The sequence below is a fragment of the Danio aesculapii genome, chromosome 16, assembly GCF_903798145.1.
Source record: "Danio aesculapii chromosome 16, fDanAes4.1, whole genome shotgun sequence".
In the NCBI taxonomy this organism is placed as follows: domain Eukaryota; kingdom Metazoa; phylum Chordata; class Actinopteri; order Cypriniformes; family Danionidae; genus Danio; species Danio aesculapii.
The window spans coordinates 6628449-6651128 of record NC_079450.1 but is presented as its reverse complement, the minus strand read 5'-3'; the positions used below and the strand labels follow the sequence as shown (position 1 = coordinate 6651128).

The following is a 22680-nucleotide window of genomic DNA, read 5'->3' as shown; positions in this document are numbered from 1 at the left end:
GTGTGAGTGTGTGTGTGTGTGTGTGTGTGTGTGTGTGTGTGTGTGTGTGCGCACATATCAATGTACAGTCACAGTGCTAATGTTGAATTCAATTTCTCAAAGCAGAAAGTTAAGAAAGCAGGATCCTTTATTTGAAACTGTTTATGGGTTTTCACATTGCAAGAAGAGACAGACAAGCTTTGTGGGCCCAGCAGCCCATGTAATATTCATGAGCTGTTTCCAGGGACGACTTCAGGTGAAAAGCCCGTTCGCTCACCCCCACAAACACACTCCTACACATTTACATATTCATCTGTTTTGCAAACATTCCACTAGATTTTTTAACCTTGCTTTGACATGAATCAGCAGCATTTTACTTTGGAAATCACCCACTTATCGTTCACCCACGTTCTGCAGTACACACACATGCGCACACACATACACACATAGAGGTACAACAGGCTTAATTTATGTTGCAAACATCTGATTCTGGAACTCAACTGTAATTTTACATTTTGGAGGGTCTCAAGTTTGAGAATTCAGCAGCCAATCGGATTTAACATGACACCAGTTTTCTATAGTGAACTAGTCACATGACATTTAGAGCTCAGATGATTGGCTGAAATTGCTAAAGTACATTTATTGTTTAAAAATCCATCAGGTTACCAAAGGCCAATTCACACAGACCAAACAAATATATATATATATATATATATATATATATATATATATATATATATATATATATATATATATATATATATATATATATATATATATATATATATATATATATATATATATATATATGTGTAACAAGACATCATTTAACTTTTTGGAGGGTCTTAAACTTGTGATTCTTGTTATCTAAGTTTGAGGAACAATAAATAATAACTTGACTTCTAGTTGATCATTTGGTATCAGAAGTGGCTGATATGAAAGGCAAAGGCCTCTAGATTATGCTTATTTTACCCAAATAAAATATGATCATGCCTTGATTTTTAATGATTTAATTAGGACAGTAAGGTCTGACTTTGCTTAGACTAAAGTCTTGTCACTGAACAGAAATAATGTCCAGTATTGAATATAAAGTCATGCTGCAGTGGAAACAGAATGAATATTGTGTCTGACTCCATCATGAGCTTGGAGGACTGCATCCATACATCTCTGCAATGACTCAAATCACTGATTAATAAAGTCATCTGGAATGGCAAAGGAAGCGTTCTTGCAGGACTCCCAGAGTTCATCAAGATCCTTTGGATTCATCTTCAATGCCTCCTCTATCTTACCCCGGAAATGCTCAATAATGTTCATATCTGGTGACTGGGCTGGCCAATCCTGGAGTACTTTGACCTTCTTTGCTTTCAGGAACTTTGATGTGGAGGCTGAAGTATGAGAAGGAGCGCTATCCTGCTGAAGAATTTCCCCTCTCCTGTGGTTTGCAATGTAACGGGCTGCACAAATGTCTTGATACCTCAGGCTGTTGATGTTGCCATCCACTCTGCAGATCTCTCGCACGCCCCCATACTGAATGTAACCCCAAACCATGATTTGTCCTTCACCAAACTTGACTGATTTCTGTGAGAATCTTGGGTTCATGCGGGTTACAGTAGGTCTCCTGCAGTATTTGTGATGATTGGGATGCAGTTCATCAGATGACTTATCAGAAAAATCGACCTTCTGCCACTTTTCCAAATGATCAACTAGACGTCAAGTTATTATTTGTGGCTCTAAGAAGTGGGATCAATGACAAGATTTTTGTCAGGTAGTGTAGAGTGAACTAGTCACATGACATTTACAGCTCAGATGATTGGCAGAAATTTCTAAAGTTAATTTATTGTCCAAAATCCATCAGGTTACTGAAGGCCAATTCACACACATATATAACAATAACTATAAAATCAGGTGGCATGGTGGAGTTTGCATGTTCTCCTCATGTTAGTGTGGGTTTCCTCTGGGTGCTCCGGTTTCCCCCACAGTCCAAACACACATGCTACAGGTGAATTGGATGAATTAAATTGGCCGTAGTGTATGAGCATGTTTGAATGAGTGTGTATCACAGTCCTGCTGCATAAAAATATGCTGGAATAGTTGGTGGTACATTCCACTGTGGTGAACCCTGACAAATAAGGGACTAAGCTAAAGGAAAATTAATTGAAATGAAAACATATGGGCTGGGATTGACTTGCTATGCCTCTAATTGTAGCTATAATATAGGATCTTAAATTTTTTTGTTATCAGGATCTATAACTTTTTTCTTTTTTCTTGTTATTGCTATAGTCCTTGGAGTGAACAGGCCTTTAATTCTGATGTTTTAATGAACCCTTTTCACAGTGATGTGTTTCTGCGTAGAAGCATCACACACACACACACACATATACACACATATATATATACACATATATACATACATACATACATACATACATACATACATACATACAGTACATACATACACATACATATATACATACACATATACATACACATAGTTGAAGTCTGAATTATTAGCGCCCGGTTTATTTTTTCCTCAATTTCTGTTTAACAGAGAGAAGATTTATTCAACACATTTCTAAACATAATAGTTTTAATAACTCATTTCTAATAACTGATTTATCTTATCTTTGTCATGATGACAGTAAATAATATTTGACTAGATATTTTTCAACACACTTAAAGTGACATTTAAAGGCTTAACTAGGTTAATTAGGTTAACTAGGCAGGTTAGGGTAATTAGGCAAGTTGTTGTATAACAATGTTTTTTTCTGTAGATTATCTGAAAAAATATAGTTTAAAGGGGCTAATAATATTGACCTTAAATGTTAAAAAATAAATTTAAAATTGCTTTTATTCTAGCTGAAATAGACTTTCTCCAGAAGAAAAAATATTATCAGACATACTGTGAAAATTTCCTTGCTCTGTTAAACATCATTTGGGAAATATTTAAAAAAGAAAAGAAAATTCAAAGGGGGGCTAATAATTCTGACTTCAACTGTATGTATATATATATATATATATATATATATATATATAGATGATGCTTTACAATAATTTATTGGTACATATACATTAGATTATTAATTACCAAAGCAAAGCCAAAACTGGAAAACTCCTAAAATTAGTAGTCTCAAATTAATATGTTAGGGAAAAATATTAAATAGAAATTATAAATCTGAAAAATCAAGGTAACTAAAAAACGATCAAATTTTGTTGAAATTTTGTATTAATTTTTTTGCAACCACTCATTTTAATCGATATATATTATCTTTCTTTTCTCAAAGTTTTAATGAATTTGAACAAATATAATTGTTTAATATAACTCTTCTTTGAATCCACCAAAAGTTATTGCCTATATTCACTGAGAGATCCATAAAAACGTTCATTTTCAAAATGAGGTGAACTCAGTTATGCTGAACACTGTTATTGGCATTGACTACAAACGCTGAGAGATGTCTTTCAGCTGTCTTTCCTCTCATGTAAAGTCACTGAAAAGGTTTGATGGATTTTTGCTACTAGAGCAAACTCTAGTCTAAAATAGATCATATTCATTCAGAAACATACTCTATGGAGAATCACAGGAATGTGAAAAGGGTCCATTGTGAAATTAAGCCCTGATGACCTGGTTACAGTACAATAACTGCTGAAAAACAGAAAGAGATCTAGTCTAAATCTAAAACACCGAAAACAACAACAGAACGGCTTAAAGTGCAAAACAGCAGAGAAACACACTTTCCATTCACCCCATAATTAACACCTCTGTGTTCCCGAACTCACCTTAAATTTACAAGTCAATCCTGTGCTTGTAAGCGGCGATGATGATGATGATGATGATGAATGGTTTCCATACCAAAAAAAAAAATCCAAAATCCACATTTATATCTTAACATCACACATGTGTCTCATAAAAATGACGATGCATAGTTACCTGGTTTCAGTCTTGTTTTTAAATTATTGCGATATGGCGCTTTAGAGGTGAAAGTCATAGTTCGAAGGTCAGTAGGGGGCAAAGAGCACAGGCGTGTGGGCAGTTCTGATTGGCCCTGGAGCAGGGCGGAGCAGCGTGGCAGGGAGGGACTGAGTCTGAAATAGAGCGGGGTTATGACAGGCACGCAGCGGGAAGGCGGAGCCAATGGAGGCGGCTGCTGCCGCAACAGCTGCCAGGTGGGATGGCATTATTCTGGTGGTCAGAGGAGGGCACAGATCTTTACCAACCGGCATCTTCACCTGCTGGACAGAGGACATGCTTTAAGTCATTTGTTTAGTAATAGGTTAAAATAATTGTAAATAATTTGTTCAAATGTTAGTCATATGTTAAAATAATGTTTAAAAATAACTGCTGAAAAAAAAAAAAATAACCATGATTAAATGCATACAAAAAAAATAAATAAATAAATAAAAATTATATATATATATATATATATATATATATATATATATATATATATATATATATATATATATTGTAAATGTTATACACACTCATACGTAAAACCAAAACTATAAAAAACATTTTTGCATAGATAATAAATTTAGATATTATTGTGATGTACATATATTTGACATCTTAATATAAAAAACATGTATTTAAATATATATAATACATTTAAATATACATAATAACTTTTATTTTGAAAGTGATTAATCACAATAAATCTTTTTCCAGCACAAAAAAAAAAATACAAATAAAAAAACTAAAAAATATTTAACATAGTTATTATATAGAAAGGACTTTAATACCAAATTTTAATATAAAACATTCAATAAAATTCTAAAAAAATATTAAACTAACAAATAATAAATTAATTATGCATGAATTTACTAATAATACTAGTAAAAAAATCTCTAGAATATATTTCAGCAAGCACTTAAATACATAAATACAATATATTTATTAAAAGACATTATTAAAGTAATAATATTTTAGCAAAATATTAAACTAAAACATCTGTGCAGCATTATTAATAAAATTACTAGTTGAATGGGTTGTATATGCAACAGTCGGTGTTGCCAGATTGGGTTTCTTCTGATCAGAAAAAAATTAATTGGTGGGAAGACAGTTGCTTTTTAAAAGGGGACTGGTTATATTTAATATACTTTAATAATAATGAATACAAAATTAGAGTTAATATAAAACTTTAATACCAAATACTAATATAAAACATTAAATAAAATGATAAACATAATGAAACATGAAAAAATAATAATATAATTATTACACATGACCTTACTAAAATATATTTAGATCTCTCAATATAGAATATTTTCCACAATCACTTCCTGAATCTACAACTAATATTACCATAAATCAGTAAAATCTTAAATTCTGGAAAGTGATAATATTTGTGCAACATTAAAAATTACATCATTAGTTAAATGGGTTGTATATGCAATAGTTAGTGTTGCCAGATTGGGCTTCTTTTTATCAGATTGAACAAAAAATAAATTAAAATAATTTGGAGGGTTGCCAAAATTTGAGCTGCATTTAAAACGGGGTTTTTGTGGTTATATTTAACATAATAATAATACAAAACTAGATTTAATACAACACTTTAATGCTAAATAATAATAGACAAACATTAAACCAAATAATAACAAATAATGGAACAATAAAAAATAATAATTTAATTATTACACATGATCTTACTAGAAATATATATTTAAACATCTCTATATAGAATTTTTTCCACAATCACTTCATAAATCTGCAACTATTATTACCATTTTAGCAAAATATTAAACACTAAATCAGCAAAATCTTAAATTCTGGAGAGTGATAATATTTGTGCAGCATCATAAATTAAATCATTAGTTAAATGGGTTGTATATGCAATAGTCAGTGTTGCCAGATTGGGCTTCTTTTTACCAAATTGAACAAAAAATTATAATTTGGAGGGTGGGCAAAATTTAAGCTGCTTTTAAATAATGGTGTTTTTGTGGTTATATTTAACATAATAATTAAAACAAAATTAGATTTAATACAACACTTTAATACCAAATAATAATATAAAAACGTTAAACTAAATACTAACAAATAATGGAAGAAAAAATAAATAAATTATACATGATCTTACTAGAAGTATATTTAAAAAGTCTCTACAGAATAATTATTATCAATCACTTCATGAATAGACAACAATTATTAATATTTTAGCAGAATATTCAACACTAAAATCTTAAATTCTGGAGTGTGATGATATTTGTGCAGCATCATAAATTAAATCATTAGTAAAATGGGTTGTAAATGCAATAGTCAGTGTTGCCAGATTGGGCTTCTTTTGAACAACAAAAAAAAAAAATGTATTGGTAGGGCGGACAGTTGCTTTTTAAAAAGGGACTGGCGCTTTTGGGGTTATATTTAATAATACTTTAGTAATAATTAATACAAAATTAAATTTAATACAAAAAATTAATTCCAAATATTATTATAAAAACATTAAAATGATCATAATTAATGAAATTAGAAAAATCTATTAATTAAATAAGTCAAACAAAAAATATTCACTACAGAATATTCAACAGCTAACACAACAATCTTAATTCTGGAGAGTGATAATATTTGTGCAGCATCATACATTTTTAGAAAAGGGACTGGCGCTTTTGTGGTTATATTTAATAATGCTTTGGTAATAATTTATACAAAACTATATTAAATACAAAACTTTAATACCAAATATTATTATAAAAACATTAAATAAAATGATACAAATTAAAGAAATAAGAAAAATAATAAAATAATTATACACTAATATATTAATGAATAATTTTCTGCAATCTCTTTTTATGAATACACAACTATTATTACAATTTGAGCAGAATATTCAACACTAAATCACCAAAATCTTAAATTCTGGAGTGTGATGATATTTGTGCAGCATCATAAATTAAATCAATAGTTAAATTAAATAAATTAAATAAATAAATTAAATCATTAGTTAAAATGTTTGTATATGCAATAGAGACGGGTCGCGATGTTGCCATCATTGGCGACTCAATCGTCCGCCACGTCCGCTCCACTTCCTCCAAAGGTAACAAAGTACGCACTTTCTGCTTCCCTGGTGCCCGAGTTAAGAATATTTCTGCACAGATACCTACTATCCTGAGCGCTGCCGAGAGCCTCGGTGCCGCCGTCCTCCACGTGGGGACGAACGACACCGGGCTCCGGCAGACGGAGATCCTGAAGAAGGACTTCAGGAGCCTGATCGAGACGGTTCGACGCACTTCGCCCGCCACGCAGATCATCGTTTCTGGACCGCTTCCTACCTACCGCCGAGGAAATGAAAGGTTCAGTAGACTTTTTGCTCTGAATGAATGGCTATTAACATGGTGTGAAGAACAGAAATTGCTCTTTGCCAATAACTGGAATCTTTTCTGGGAGCGTCCTAGGCTTTTCCGCGCTGATGGGCTGCACCCCAGTCGAGCTGGAGCTGAACTCCTGTCGGACAACATCACCAGAATACTTCGCTCTATCTGACTAGTAAGTAAAAATTCACAAAATTCACAATTTAGCCACACAGACTCCTATTCGTCCCACATAAATAACAGTAATGCATACCTAACTAACCACATAGAGACTGTGTCTGTTCCTCGTATTATTAGATCAAGAAACAAACGTACTGTATGCTCCAGAAATAATCTATTAAGAATTAAACCAGAAAAAACACTAAAAAGTGAAAATACAAATTTCATGAAGCTTGGTCTCCTAAACATCAGGTCACTAGCACCTAAAGCACTTATCATAAATGAAATAATAACAGATAACAATCTTAATGCACTCTGTCTTACTGAAACCTGGCTGAAACAAAATGACTATATTAGTTTAAATGAGGCAACTCCTCCAGGATTCTTATATAAACATGAGGCTCGTCAAACTGGTCGTGGTGGTGGAGTCGCGTCAATCTTTAGTGATATTCTTAATGTTAATCAGAGAAACGGACTTATGTTTAGCTCCTTTGAAGTACTAGCGCTTAATGTTGTCCTTCCAAACACTATGCAAAAACCTATGTTATCTCTCGCTCTAATCACCATATATAGACCTCCAGGACCCTATGTCAATTTTCTAAAAGAGTTTTCTGATTTTATCTCTGACTTACTAGTTAAAACTGATAAAATACTAATTGTAGGAGACTTTAACATCCACATAGATGACGCTAACGACACATTAGGGCTCGCGTTTACGGACTTGCTGGTCTCACTAGGAATAAATCAAAATGTTATTGGTCCAACTCATCGCCTAAAGCATACACTAGATCTAATTCTGTCTTATGGAATTGAGGTCACTGATGTAGACATTATACCACAAAGTGATGATATTACAGACCACTACCTCTTACTATATAAGCTGTGTTTACCTGAAATTAGCAGATCCGCTCCGATATATCGTCCTAGTAGAACTATTGTTCCATCCACTAAAGATGAATTTATAAATAACTTACCTGATCTTTCTCTACTTCGAAATGCACCCGCAAACGCAAATGACCTTGATGTAGTAACCAGCAGTATGGATGCCATCTTTACTAGCACTTTAAATACTGTGGCACCCATCAAACTAAAAAAGGCTAGAGAGAATAAAACTAAACCGTGGTATAATAGTCATACCCGCGCTCTCAAAACAGCAACCCGTGCCCTGGAACGTAAATGGAAAAAAACTAATTTAGAAGTCTTTAGAATTGCATACAAAGACAGTATGTCCAGCTATAGGAGGGCTTTAAAATCTGCCAGGGCTGAGCACCTCCGCAAACTGATAGAAAATAATCATAACAATCCTAGATTCTTATTTAACACCATCGCTAAATTAACAAATAATCGGTCATCTTTGGAACAAAACGTTCCACCGCAAATTAGTAGTGATGACTTCATGAATTTTTTCAGTGATAAAATAGAAGGCTTTAGACAGAAAATAGGAGATATTAAACTTTCTGCACCGCCTTATACTTCAGATCCAGTAAACATGCCTCTGAATCTAAATAACCTACAGTGCTTTAAAATCATAGAACAGGAAGAGCTAGACAAAATTATAAATAGCTCTAAATCAGCTACGTGTATATTGGACCCAATTCCAACAAAGTTACTGAAAGAATTGCTACCTGTTATAGGAGAACCTCTTCTTAACATTATCAACTCTTCTTTATCTTTAGGCCATGTTCCAAATCCCTACAAGTTAGCTGTTATTAAACCTATTATTAAGAAACCACAACTGGAACCCAGCAACTTAGCTAATTATAGGCCTATTTCAAACCTTCCATTTATATCTAAAATACTAGAAAAAGTTGTTTCTGCTCAATTATGCTCCTTTCTGCAGACCAACAATGTTTTTGAAGTGTTTCAGTCAGGTTTCAGAGCTCATCACAGTACAGAAACTGCATTAGTGAAAATAACCAACGATTTACTCTTAGCTGCTGACCAAGGGTGCATCTCACTATTAGTTCTACTCGATCTTAGTGCGGCATTTGACACCATTGACCATGGTATCCTTATTAATCGCTTAAAGTCTACAGGTGTCCAGGGACAGGCCCTACAATGGTTTAAGTCATACTTATCTGACCGTTACCAGTTTGTAAATATAAATGGACAGCCTTCACAAATCAGCCCAGTAAAATACGGGGTGCCTCAAGGATCAGTTTTAGGCCCTTTACTGTTTACAATATACATGCTACCCCTGGGAGACATTATTAGAAGACATGGGATCAGCTTTCACTGCTATGCAGATGATACTCAATTATATATTTCAACTAAACCTGACGAGACGTCTAATCTGTCCAAGCTAACTGAGTGTATTAAAGATGTTAAAGACTGGATGACCAACAATTATCTTCTCTTAAACTCAGACAAAACAGAATTATTACTTATTGGGCCTAAATCCTGTACACAGCAGATCTCACAACTCGATCTACAATTAGAGGGATACAAAGTTAGCGTTAGCTCTACTATAAAAGATCTGGGTGTCATATTAGACAGCAATTTAACTTTTAAAAATCATATTTCCCATGTCACAAAAACTGCTTTCTTTCATCTGAGAAATATAGCTAAGTTACGAAGTATGCTATCCATCTCAGATGCAGAAAAGCTAGTCCATGCTTTTATGACTTCTAGGCTGGACTACTGTAATGCTCTGTTTGCTGGCTGTCCAGCATCATCTATTAACAAACTTCAATTAGTACAAAACGCAGCTGCCAGAGTTCTAACCAGGTCTAGAAAATTTGATCACATCACCCCAATTTTATCCTCCTTACACTGGCTGCCTGTTAAGTTTCGTATTGAATTTAAAATATTGCTTCTTACATATAAAGCTCTAAATAATCTAGCTCCTGCTTATCTAACCAATCTTCTGTCTCGCTACAATCCAACTCGCTCTTTAAGATCTCAAAACTCAGGACTTCTGGTAGTACCTAGAATAGCAAAGTCGAGTAAAGGAGGTCGAGCCTTCTCATTTATAGCTCCTAAACTCTGGAATAGCTTTCCTGATAATGTCCGAGGCTCAGACACACTCTCCCAATTCAAAACTAGATTAAAGACCTATCTGTTCAGTAAAGCATACACTTAGTGCACCACTTAGGGGGCTTCCACACAGGTTATGCATCTTGCTGATATACACTGTGAACATCAGCTACGCTAATTATTTTCTTTATTCTCCATTTCCACCTGGGGATACTCTTCCCGAGGCCCTCAGACTATGCAGAGTCACTGATTCGATCCAAGACCAACGACGAGATGATCCCAAGGTTTCCATATCCTGGACCTGGCCGAATCCTGAACAACTACTGCGATGGTCATGGAAGAGTGGAGAACATGAGACTGTTTCCTATGACGCTCCAGAGACAGACGAGCCTTCGCTGAGGCCAGCTTCCAGCCTCCGCCACTGAGACTGCAGCTCTGCACAAGACGTTTGGCCAGCGGAGAAATTAAAATGGTCGTGCCCAACTGAGCCTGGTTTCTCTCAAGGTTTTTTTTCTTCACTTCCGCCTTTAGTGAAGTTTTTTTTTCCCTCTCCGCTGTCGCCACTGGCTTGCATGGTTCAGGATCTGTAGAGCTGCACATCGTTGGATTTGCTCTTCAATATTTGGACTCTCAGTAGTGATTATTAAACCACACTGAACTGAGCTAAACTGAACTGAACTTAAACACTAAAAACTGAACTACACTGTTCCTATTTACTGTGACCTTTTATGTGAAGCTGCTTTGACACAATCTACATTGTATAAGCGCTATACAAATAAAGGTGAATTGAATTGAATTGAATAGTCAGTGTTGCCAGATTGGGCTTTTTTTGAACAAAAATGAAATGCGCTTTTGGGGTTATGTTATAATAATACTTTAGTTATAATTATTACAAAATTGTATTTGATACAAACCTTCAACATCAAATATTAATATAAAAAACATTAAATAAAATGATAGAAATGAATTAAATAAGAAAAACAATAAAATAATATACATGATCTTACTAAACATATTTTAAAAATCTCTACAGAATAATTATCATCAATCACTTCATGAATATACAGCAATTATATCACTATTTTGGCAGAATATTCACTAAAATCTTAAATTCTGATGATATTGGTGCAGCATCATAAATTAAATTATTAGTAAAATGGGTTGTAGATGCAATAGCCAGTGTTGCCAGATTGGGCTTCTTTTGATCAGACTGAACCAGAGAAAAAATGTACATTTAAGTGAATTTGAGTTTATTATTTAAAAAGGACTGGGATTTTATTTTGGGTCGTGTTATTATAATACACTTAAACCTTTAGTTTAAGTCAGGGGTCACCAAACTTGTTCCTGGAGGGCCGGTGTCCTGCAGATTTTAGCTCCAACCCTAATCAAACACACCTGAACAAGCTAATCAAGGTCTTACTAGGTATACTTGAAACACCCAGGCAGGTGTGTTGAGGCAAGTTGAAGCTAAACCCTGCAGGGACACCGGCCCTCCAGGACCGAGATTGGTGAGCCCTGGTATATATTCATACTATATTCATTATAACATCACTGCTTCTGTTAAAAATGATGCATAGGTGTTTGTTAAAGTTAAATAATAATATAACATTTTTCGACATATAGTTTTAGCATGCTAAGATATTTCTGTGATATGTTTTATGATGCCATATATTGTTCCAATTGATTTTAGTTGCCAAAATGATTCATTTGCAGTATAACACAACACTATGTTCATTATTTATAGTTATGGAGGTAAAAATGTTGTCAATAATTATTCTTTTGGCATAGAAAGATGTGGCTGTTTGTTTGCTCTGGACACTTTTGAAGCAGAGATTTTTTTTTTTTTGGCTGGAAATCATCGACCCAATCTTGCAACCCTGGCAACAGTTCACAATGTTCATCTTTTTCCAAAGCAGCATGTGGCTGTTTCTTTCTGCGGAATATAAAACCAGTTTGAACACAACAGCAGATCACAACAGTAGTCCACATGACTGATGTCCTCTGAAGTCACATGACAGATATCTGTGTGTGTGTGTGTGTGTGTGGAGCAGACTCGGAACATCTCGGAAACCTCATTTGTGTTCACATTCAGGCCTGACAGATGAGATGTGGTCGCTGTGAGCTTGAAATTGATGAAGAAAATAACAGCATACAGGTTTTGGAACGACACGAGGATGAGTAAACAATGACAGAATTTTCAGTTTTGGGTGAACTATCGCTTCAATAAACGATCGGGGTGTGTATAATTCATCAGCTCGTGTTATTCAGAAGGAAAAAATTGTTTTGACGGTGGTTCATTAAAATGTTATGACTTCTTCTGTCTCTTTTATTCTGCTGACGAACTCCAGTTAAACAGGTGCTGAAAACACACTGCTATACACGACTACATGCAGCACACTTTATAATAAATTCATGCATTAAATTTATGAAAAACAGACAGATAATTATGCTATATCCTATATAATATTAAATATAAACAAATTATGATGCTTTGAAAAAGTGCCGGAAAATATTAAGCATGCAGCAACATCAACTTTTTTATAATAATAATAATAATTTTATTTAATATATAATAATTAATATATAATAATTAATTTTATTTTATAATAATAAAATTTATTACAATTTTCCGAGCAGCAAATCAGCATATTAGTACAATATAAGAAGGATCATGTGTAACTGAAGGCTGGAATAATTATTCATTGCATTACAATACATTCACATACAAAGTGGTTATTTTAAATTGCAGTAATACTTCAGAATTGTACTGTATTTTTGATTAAATGAATGCAGCCTTGGTGTGCAAAAGAAACACAAGCTGTAGAACGGAAGTGTATTTGAAGAGTTCAGATGCAAAAACCTCTAAATGCCATCGGAAATTTTCTCCTACATTGAGCATGTTTCTCAGCCTGCTATTTTTGTTCAATTATTTCACTTTAAAGGTAATGAAAATAACTTATTCATCATTATAAAAGGAACATTTTTGAGCCTACACACAAGAGAAACATGCTCATTTTAGAAGAAAATATGAAATGGTATTTAACATGTTTTTGGACTTGTGGGGGACACCTGAGCACCCGGACAAAACAAACGCCAACACGGGGAGAACATGCAAACTCCACACAGAAACACCAACTGACCCAGCCGAGGCTGAATCATTAGCCCCCCTGTTTATTTATTTTTCCCCCAATTTCTGTTTCTTCAACACATTTCTAATCATAATAGTTTTAATAACTCATCTCTACTAACTGATTTATTTCATCTTTGTCATGATGACAGTAAATAATATTTGACTAGATATTTTTCAAGACACTTCTATACAGCTTAAAGTGACATTTAAAGGCTTAACTAGGGTAATTAGGTTAACTAGGCAGGTTAGGGTAATTAGGCAAGTTATTGTATAATGATGGTTTGTTCTGTAGACAGTCGAAAAAAATGAAGCTTAAAGGGGCTAATAATATTGACCTTAAAATGGGGTTTAAAAAATTAAAAACTGCTTTTATTCTAGCCGAAATAACACAAATAAGACTTTCTCCAGAAGAAAAAATATTATCAGACATACTGTGAAAATTTCTTTGCTCTGTTAAATATCATTTGGGAAATATTTAAAAAAGACAAAAATAATAATAATTATATATTATATATATTTATCAGGGGTTGCCACAGCGGAATGAAGCGTCAACTTATCCAGCATATGTTTTACACAGTGGATGCCCTTCCAGCCGCAACCCAGTACTGGGAAACACCCAAACACACTCATTCACACTCATACACTACGGCCAATTTAGTTTATCCAATTCACCTAGCGCATGTGTTTGGACTTGAGGGGGAAACCGGAGCACCCGGAGGAAACCCACGCAAACACGGGGAGAACATGCAAACTCCACACAGAAATGCCAACTGGTCCAGCCGGGACTCGAAGCAGTGACCCTCTTACTGTGAGGTGACAGTGCTAACCACTGAGCCACAGTGTCACCATTATGTAACCCATTAAAAGCTATTATATTTCAAATAATTAAGTAATTATAACAACCACATGGTAATTTAGACAGTGTTAGACAACCTTTTTTGTTTTTAAAATACCATTTGGTGGTTATAATTATTTAACAATTTTACATCTAATATTTTTTAATGGTTTACATAATTTAAAAATGTAAAATTTATTATTTTTACCACTGAACAATTTCTCACTCTGTCTGTTTTTATACTGTTTGTGCCATTATTTGTTTAAACTGATTTTAGTTGACAATTGATTCAGTTACATAATTATGAATTAAGGTACAAAACGTTCCTTATCATCTATGGTTTTCAATAAATAATATAGTATCGTTTTGGCATAGAAAGAGTTGGGACTTTTGTCTTTCTGAGACTTTTGGATGAAAATCATCAACCCAATCTGGCAACCCTGGCAATATTATCTTAATAATATTCCATATCTTTTTAAATTCATACATTCATTCATTTTCCTTCGGCTTAGTCCCTTATCTATCATGGGTCGCCACAGCGGAATGAACCACCAACTATTCTGGAAAATGTTTTTTATGCATACCCTTCCAGCACAATCCTGAGAAACACCCATACACACACACACACACACACACACACACACACACACACACACACACACACACACACAAACACACACACACACACTACGGACAATTTAGTTTATTTAATTCACTATTTAATTTCATGTGTTTGGACTGTGGGGGAAACCGGAGCACCCAGAGAAAACCCACGCCAACACGGGGAGAACATGCAAACTCCACACAGAAATGCCAACTGGCCCAGCTGGGACTCGAACCAGCGACTTTCTTGCCGTGAGAAGACAGTGCTAACCACTGAGCCACCGTGCCGCCCAGCATTAAAAATGATCATATTTAAAATGATTAATTAATTATAACCATCACACCGTCTAATTTAGCCTTTTAAAATATATTTCCTACAGAATAATTTCTCCCTCTGTCAGCTTGTCAGAGTTAAATGTGTTGTGAAATCATTTCATGTCATCATAATTAAGCATGGCATCAATCCATCACGCAAGATCTGACTGTGAATCACTAAAGCTGAAGGAATATTTGCACCAGCGGCAATAAAACCATGACTGCTGTCCACTGAGATGAATGTGTAGGCTGATGTATTAACACGCACATACACACACTGTTGAACATTACACAGAAATTGGGGAAAAATATATACAGGGGGGCTAATAATTCTGGCTTCAACTATACACACACAGCAGAACGTACTGTCTGTTTGCTGGCTCCTCTCTGGGTTTTGGTGTAGGGACTGAACTTGGGTTTGGCTGGTTTTCCTGCAGCTCTGTCTTTATGGCGTCGGCTGCTGATGTGCTGATGATTAAAAACACAGAATGACAGATATGATGAGCTGACAGACAGTTTACAGGCAGTTTGACAACATTCAGCACTGTTATGAATTTTTCATAGCAAATAAAAACACAATTTGCACTACATATTTTTAATTAGCACAAGTACAGCATGTTAACTCTTTAATGAACGAGAAACGAGACTTTAGTTAACGCTACAAGTAAACCACTGTTAATGGTAACTTACATTATTTTTTAAATACGTTTTTATAAATCATAAAATGTTAATCATTATTAAAAAAAAACTCTCTAATTTAAAATATCCAAATAAAACAACACTTCTCATTTTGTCCAACGAATTAATAACATTGTAAATTATTATTAAACATTGTAAACAATCAGATAATAATAATCACATTGTACATAAAACAAAGTATGTTACATAAAATGTGAAACATTGAAAAAAATGTATGTATAAATATATATATACACACACACACATACTCACAGGCCACTTTATTAGGTACACCTGTTCAACTGCTCGTTAACGCAAATTTCTAATCAGCTAATCACATGCATTTAGGCATGTAGACATGGTCAAGACGATCTGCTGCAGACAGGCTGCTCTGAGTATTTCAGAAACTGCTGATCTACTGGGATTTTCACACACAACCATCTCTAGAGTTTACAGAAAATGGTCAAAAAAAGAATAAATATCCAGTGAGCGGCAGTTCTGTAGACGCAAATGCCTTGTTGATGCCAGAGGTCAGAAGAGAATGACCAGACTGGCTCGAGCTAATAGAAAGGCAACAATGACTCAAATAAGCACTCGTTACAACTGAGGTCTGTAGAAGAACATCTCTGAACGCACAACACGTCCAACCTTGAGGCGGATGGGCTACAGCAGCAGAAGACCACACCGGGTGCCACTCCTGTCAGCTAAGAACAGGAAACTGAGGCTACAATTCACACAGGCTCACCAAAATTGGACAATAGAAGATTGGAATAACGTCACCTGGTCTGATGAGTCTCGATTTCTGCTCTGAAATTCGGATGGTCGGGTCAGAATTTGGTGTCAATAACATGAAAGCATGGATCCATCCTACCCTGTATCAATGGTTCAGGCTGCTGGTGGTGGTGTAATGGTGTGAGGGATATTCTCTTGACACACTTTGGGTCCATTAGTACCAACTGAGCATTGTGTCAACACCACAGCCTACCTGAGTATTGTTGCTGACCATGTCCATTCCTTTATGACCACAGTGTACTCATCTTCTGATGGCTAGTTCCAGCAGGATAATGCGGCATGCCATAAAGCATGAACCATCTCAGACTGGCTTCTTGAACATGACAGAGTTCACTGTACTCAAATGGCCTCCACAGTCACCAGCTCTCAATCCAATAGAGCACCTTTGGGTGTGGTGCAACGAGAGATTCACATCATGGATATTTCAAGTATCTTGTTGAATCTGTGCCACAAAGGATTAAAGCAGTTCTGAAGGCAAAAGAGGATCCAACCCGGTACTTGTAAGGTGTACCTTATAAAGTGACTGGTGTATATATATATATATATATATATATATATATATATATATATATATATATATATATATATATATATATATATATTATGATTACAAAATAAAAAACTATGTATATAAATAAGACAATTATTAGCATAATCAAAATTATTATAATAGATATATAATAGATTTGAGATTATATAGATATCTGAATTACATAAATCTTATTTGACTTAAATTACAGTTTATATATATATATATATATATATATATATATATATATATATATATATATATATATATATATATATATATATATATATATATATATATATTAAAATAGTTATAAATGATCAGTTTGACATTTTTTTACATTTTTTGACTTTTTTGACAATCATAAAAAAACATTATTATCAATTGATAAATAATTATAAAGTGACAAAACAATGTTTTTACAATTTTGGGCAATTTTAAGAATAAATAATTATGATTTTTTTTGAAACAGAAATCTGTTTTACCTATATCTTCAATTGTTCTATATTTTAAATAAAATATGAGTCACACTTTATTTTAATGTACAATTAATGCTATAACAAACCATTAATTGATCTTTTTAGCATAATAAGCTACAAATTAGCTGCTTATTAAAAGTTAAGCTAATAATTATGTTTAAGTATTGGGTTGGATTATGTATGTAAAATAAGAGCATACTTTATAAGTGCTAATAAACAGTTACTATCTTAATAATAGGCAGGTAATAAGCCAGTAGTAAATGGTACAACCAAGTCAAACGAGTTGTATTTTACACTAAAGTGGCTGAAATCCATATAATCCGACACCTAGAGTGAGTTGCCGGTGTCTTTTAAAATTCTGAGTGGCGTTCAGGTTCACCTGTTTGAGCTGCGTTTCTGAATTGACGCGCACGTCGCAGGTTTCACAGTGAAATGTCTTGTTCTGCAGGCCCGTGTCTGCTGTTTTGGAGGCATCGGTGGGGAGTTTGCTCTTCTGCCCGGTCCTGGGGAAGGATTTGATGGAGCCGTTGCCGCTTCGAGCCTCCAGCATGGTTTTGTGTTTGGTGCCTGTGGAACAAAAACATGGCAGGTTCAACACATTCATCATCTTAATGATGCTCCTTCGCTAGAGAAAAACAAAACCATGAGGACTGGACAGAGTCTTTACCGCTCATGCATCACATTTACAAGATGTGTTTGTGGAAAGTGTTTGTATGTGTTAAAGAGATAGTTCACCCAAAAATGAAATTTACTCACTATTTACTCGATCATTGTGAGTTTCCTCCGTTGAACACAAAAACAGACATTCTGAATAAAGCTGAAAACTGGTAACCATTGACTTCCATTGCAGGAACGGAAGTCAATGGTTACACCGACATTTTTCTAGGGACAGTTCACCACCTTACTATAGTTAGGTTGATAGCTCACTACTTTAAATGGTTAAAAACCTTTTTGAGTATGTTAAACACACACACACAAAAAAAGATATTTTGGAGAAAGCTAAAAAACGGTAACCATTGACTTACACTGAAGAAAAACTAATGGAAGTTAATGGTTACATGTTTCCAACATTTTTCTAAATATCTAAGATAGCTCTTAAAGTTTTTATACAAGTAAAGGGTGAGTAAATGATCATCATCTTAATGAAACGCCTTCGCTAGAGAAAAACAAAACCGCGAGGACTGGACAGAGTCTTTACCGCTCATGCATTAAATTTACAAGTGTTTGTGGAAAGTGTTTGTATGTGTTAAAGTAATAGTTCACACAAAAATGAAATGTACTCACTATTTACTCGATCATTGTGAGTTTCTTTCTTTTGTTGAACACAAAAAACAGACATTTTGAATAAAGCTGAAAACTGGTAACTATTGACTTCCATTGCAGAAATCTAATGGAAGTCAATGGTTACACTGACATTTTCTAGGGATAGTTCACCACCTTACTATAGTTAGGTTGATAGCTCACCACCACAAATGGTTGAAAACCTTTTTGAGTTTGTTAAACACACACACACAAAAAAGATATTTTGGAGAAAGCTGAAAACCGGTAACCATTGACTTACACTGAAGAAAACCTAATAGAAGTCAATGGTTACATGTTTCCAACATTTTTCTAAATATCTAAGATAGCTCTTAAGGTTTTTTAAACAAGTAAAGGGTGAGTAAATGATCATCATCTTAATGAAACTAGAGAAAAACAAAACCGCGAGGACTGGACAGGGTCTTTACTGCTCATGCATCGCATTTACAAGATGTGTTTGTGGAAAGTGTTTGTATGCATTAAAGAGATAGTTCACCCCTAAAAGTGTATTTACTCACTATTTACTCGATCATTGTGAGTTTTTTCTTCTGCTGAACACACAAAAAAGAGATATGTTGAAGAAAGCTGAAAACCGGTAACTATATACTACTATATTCCACAGTAGAAAAACTATTGCTATAGAAGTCAATGGTTACAGGTTTTCAACATTTTTCTAAATATCTAAGATAGCTCTTAAGGTCATTTTAAACAAGTAAAGGGTGAGTAAATGATCATCATCTTAATGAAACACCTTCGCTAGAGAAAAACAAAACCGCGAGGACTGGACAGGGTCTTTACCGCTCATGCATCGCATTTACACGATGTGTTTGTGGAAAATGTTTGTATGTATTAAAGAGATAGTTCACCCAAAAATGTATTTACTCACTATTTAATCGAACATTGCGAGTTTCTTTTTTCGGTTGAACACAAAAACAGACATTTTGAAAAAGCTGAAAACCGGTAACCATTGACTTCCATAGTAGGAAAACTAATACTATGGAAGTTAACGGTTACACATTTCCAACATTTATCTAAACATCTAAGATAGCTCTTAAATGTTTTTATACAAGTAAAGCGTGAGTAAATGATTATCATAGTAATGATACGCCTTTGCTAGAGAAAAACAAAATTGCGAGGACTGGACAGGGTCTTTACCGCTCATGCATCGCATTTAAAGATATTTTTGCGGAAAATGTGTGTATATGCATTATACAGGGATAGTTCACTCAAAAATTTAATTAACCAACTATTTACTCAGCCCCAAGTGGTTGAAAACCTTTGTGAGTTTCTTTCTTCTGTTGAACAGACACACGAATAAGATAGAAGAAAGCTGAAAACCGGTAACCATTGACTTACATAGTAGCAAAACTAATGAAGGTCAATGGTTACATGTTTACAAATTTTTAAAAAAAATATCTTTACACATTTACATCATTTTTAAAAAGATCTTCTTTTGTGTTCAACTGAAGAAAGAATCTGATGAAGGCCTGAAACAAGTAAAGGGTGAGAAAATGATGACAGAATACACATTTCTGGGTGAACTTTAACTAAGTATAAAATAACATCTTAAGAGTGACTGAATTTGTGCTTAATAAGTACAAACGTCCATTTTAGTACAAACTAAAATCCAAAGTTAAACATTAGAAATAGATCCGCTGAAACAAACAGTGAAGGAAAAGCAGCCGTGGTGACTGCTCTGGTTTCACAAGTATTTTATGATTCATTTTCTCCTTAAGCATATGTTTAAAAACCTTTCAGAAGTTCCAAACCGTGAAGCAAATCAAGCAGTTCCACATCAAAACATCTATCTGAAGCGAAACATGTTTCAGAGCAGGGGAAAAGTTCGGATGGATGTACTTTCTTACAAGTTTTTGGTTGGCAAAATATTGAAAGCAGCCTCTTGTGCTTATGTATTTGATCAAAAGCACGGTAGAATTGTCAGATATTATTACAATTTAAGGTTTTATTTTAAATGCTAAATTTATGCGAGGCCAAAAATAATTTTTCAGCATCATTACTGCAGTTTTCAGTGTCATGATCTTCCAGAAATCATTTTATTATGCTGATTTGATAAACATAAAAAACATTTATGCTGCTTATTTTTATTTGTTTATTAAAATGTTTAAAGGAACAGTATTTCTTTGCAATAGAAAACATTTGGTAACACTTAATCAATGATTCATAGTGCGCAGTTATTATAAAGCATTATGAAGTAGTTAGTTCATTTTGCCAGGGGTGGGCAATTCATTTTTCCAAGGGGCCACATTAGACTCTGGGGCGGTTTTAGAGGGTCAGACCAATATCATTTGTTGAAAAAAAAAACATTCTGTGAAACTCTTTAGTAAACATTCATAAAAACTCTAAAGTTTAAAGAGCCCCTATTATGGGTTTGTGAAAATGACCTCCCATGCAGTGTGCAAAACAGCACTTTAAACATCCAGCTGAGGTTTAAATCTGAAAGTGCACCGTGTTTAAAACTATTCATTCTTTCACGAGTTCACACTTGCAATAGTTTCAGAATAAAGCGTATTTGGCGTGCTGTCCGGGGAGAGGGCTCTGAGCTCGGGGAAGACACCCAAACTCGAGTTATTCCTCTTATCAGGAAACAGAGAGGAATTGGGATTCGAGCGAAGTATCTAGCCCGGCCCCAGAACGCTCCCCCCGGGATTGTAATGCTTAAGAGGTGAGGTGACGGGGTGGTGGAGGGATGCTAAAGTCGTAAGATGCTGCAGGTAAGACTGCTTTGGTATACAGTATATAGGGGTTTGTTCAAGAACTGATTGGATAATAGAATAATTGTCAATGACGTATTTGATACTGAAACTTCTGCGCGTGCTCCTCCCGAAATTTGTTTATAAAACATCACTTAACAAGACAGTCGGCTCAGAGTCATTCATTCATTCATTTTCTTTTCAGCTTAGTCCCTTTATTAATCCAGGGTCACCACAGCGGAATGAACCGCCAACTTATCCAGCATATTTTTTAAGCAGAGGATTCCCTTCCAGCTGCAACCTATCACTGGGAAACATCCATACTCACACACTCATACACTATAATCAATTTTAGCATACCCAATTCACCTGTGGCGCATGTCTTTGGACTGTGAGGGAAAACCGGAGCACCCGGAGGAAACCCACGCATGCAAACTCCACACAGAAACTGACCCAGCCGAAACTCGAACCAGTGACCTTCTTGCTGTGAGGCGAACGTGCTACCCACTGCGCCACTGTGTCGCTTATTTATTTATTCATTCATGTGTTGGGCTGAACAAGCGCACTGAGGTCAGCTTGAATATTCGGTGAATACATGATGTAATGATCATAACTGAGGGAGAATCTGTATCTGCATTTGTTAAATAATCTGAGGTGATTAGTTTACCTTTATTACGGTGTAATTCCATACAAAGTGTGAAGTTGCCTGGTTGGTTTCTGTCACATGACTCATGGTTCGCTCACGGCGCTTTGAAATGTTTTGATTTTTTTTTAAACTCGCGGCGCCTGGAAACGTGAGCGTGACACAGCATGTGCATCCCTTCCTATTTGCGCAATAAACCCAGGCAGAATTTCATTGTGAATAATGAAACTGAGCACACAAAATCCGCTATATG

General features: G+C 34.7%; 1 protein-coding gene across 1 annotated transcript in view; it reads right to left on the bottom strand.

The window, feature by feature from the left end:
- Positions 1-3029: 3029 nt before the first annotated feature.
- Positions 3030-22680, bottom strand: part of znf385d (zinc finger protein 385D) — a 168336-nt gene continuing 148685 nt past the window's right edge. The window contains exons 6-8 of the mRNA XM_056474685.1: positions 18154-18341; positions 15663-15764; positions 3030-4203 (exon numbers count right to left, since the gene is read on the bottom strand). Coding sequence (XP_056330660.1) covers positions 3973-4203; positions 15663-15764; positions 18154-18341 — 521 coding nt within the window. The 3' untranslated portion in view covers positions 3030-3972. The remainder of the gene's footprint in view (positions 4204-15662; positions 15765-18153; positions 18342-22680) is intronic.